Source organism: Bidens hawaiensis, unplaced genomic scaffold (assembly GCF_021521415.1).
Source record: "Bidens hawaiensis isolate Kalapana, Puna unplaced genomic scaffold, B.hawaiensis_p1.1 tig00035541_1, whole genome shotgun sequence".
NCBI lineage: Eukaryota > Viridiplantae > Streptophyta > Magnoliopsida > Asterales > Asteraceae > Bidens > Bidens hawaiensis.
Genome location: NW_027496191.1, coordinates 7911 through 10026, shown reverse-complemented (window position 1 = coordinate 10026; position 2116 = coordinate 7911). Strand labels below are relative to the sequence as shown.

Genomic DNA, 2116 nt, shown 5'->3' with positions numbered 1-2116 from the left:
GTCGGGGTCAAGCTGGTCCCCATGAACCTTCACTACTGCATGGTACTTATTCGGCTCCCAAGTCCCAAAACTTCGTTTTTAGTAGGATTGGCTTTTCTGTTCAAAAGAAGGTTGTGACGCAGCTTGTTGTCCACTTGTCTGTCACTTTATTGTAATCGTTTTGAGTTTAATGAGAAATATTTTTAAAAAAATATAATAAAAGCAAAGTAAAAAATATATACGAGGATCGTATTAAGTACCGAAAACTGACCCATTTAAAATTTTGGATTTCAATTTTTTTATTGTTTATGTTCATTTTATAATGAGTATGTAAAATTTATGTTGTATTAAAGTAACGAATTCGTTCACAAACTTTATTTGACGTATTTTTACACTTTAATTGCATTTAATCAAAGTTTAGAGATTAAAACTGTCAAAATCTAAACATTATGTGGAAAACCTCCCTTCGTGCTATGTACGTGAGAAGTTAAGCTCAACACGTCGCGAAACGCGACGATGTTAGGGGTATAATTCTTAAGTAACTACGGTAAGGGTAATACGTAAGCTGGCTTATTTTAAGCGTGTAATGCCGGGGGAATAATTCTTAAGTAACAAAGGTAAGGGTAATACGTGACCCAGGCACATGGAACGTTATTGATGGTGATCAACAATTTTGCATAGGACGATGTTATAAACTCACGGGCTATAGACGTTTAGATTGTTATAATAACTTATGGTGTTGGTTTTTAAAACAGGTTTGTTTGGTTTGATTCTTTATGAATAAAGACTTCTATGGTGCTTGAATGATGATATTTGTGTGATTTTAACAGCGTTATGCATGTACCCGAAATTTAGGATGTGACAAAAACTCTCGTATATTCTCTCTCTATTGATATGCTACTTAGGCATTAATGCTAATAAATTGTGCAACAACCATTCATTTTTAATCAAAGAAGATAAGCTATTCATGTTGAATTCGTGGGAACGATACACACCATTAAACTAAACAAAGGAAAAAAATGATACATAAAAATGTTGAATTTAATGTTATTGATTGAACCATACACATGAGTACATGACATTAAATTAAACAATAGGGAATTTGTTGAATTTAGCGATATTGATAATTATTGGACCTTACCCTTTGACATATTATTTCATTTCAAATGTGACCAAGTCAAGACACATGTGTTTGTGGTAGCCAATTGGCCATTTTATTCGCGGAATATAATTTAGTAAAGCATTACAACTTGCCATTATCGGTGGACTTCCATAAATCGAACTGCACGTTATAATTAATACCAAATCCACCGTCACAAAAAACGATATTTTATTACTTTATTGTCAATTCGTTGAGCTTGACCAATAAATATTTGATTTCAAAGGATATGGTCAGCCTTTTGACATTTTCATTATTCAACCTATATATATGAACCATGCAAACACATACTTCTTCATGCACCATCCACCTTTGAAACTAACATGAACAATATTAGTACCAGCTCAGAAGAAGTTAGCAGCAGCAACGGATCAAAAAAATACAAAGGTGTACGTTGCCGACGATGGGGCAAATGGGTGTCGGAGATTCGAGTTCCAGGAAGTAAAGAGCGGCTTTGGCTAGGTACATACTCTACACCCGGGGGTGCAGCCGTGGCTCATGATGTAGCCTCTTACTGTTTGAGAGGGAACACAAGTTTGCATAAGCTTAACTTTCCGTCTATGTTACCTCCTACCGCACGCACAGATCTATCTCCTAGGTCAATCCAGAAGGCTGAGTCTGATGCTGGCATGGCCGTAGACGCACAGTTTATTGCGTCTCAAGGAACTACACAGAAAAATGTTGCATTGGATATTTCTGTAGATGATTATCTTGGAGTTTAGTCAACTATTTTCCCACCGTTTGTAGTATACGTACATTGGCAAGCACAATGTATGATGATCCCTAGAATTTTGTTTTTACCGTAGTCAGTATGTTTCGGTATTGAATGAAGATGCCATTATACAAATATATACATGTTTACATCATAGACTCTTGTTTTCATATGTTTGGTTGATGATGGTGGACTCGCAATCTTTATTCCGAGTGACGTTGAGTATCCATGAACTAAGCCATCTCTCCCGCTCATTTCGAACACTG

General features: G+C 35.9%; 1 protein-coding gene across 1 annotated transcript; it reads left to right on the top strand.

The window, feature by feature from the left end:
- The first annotated feature begins 1461 nt into the window (after positions 1 to 1461).
- LOC143587533 (ethylene-responsive transcription factor ERF019-like) lies at positions 1462 to 1860 on the top strand. The gene has a single exon (XM_077068800.1). The coding sequence runs from the start codon at positions 1462 to 1464 to the stop codon at positions 1858 to 1860; it is 399 nt and encodes a 132-aa protein (XP_076924915.1).
- Positions 1861 to 2116: the final 256 nt, after the last annotated feature.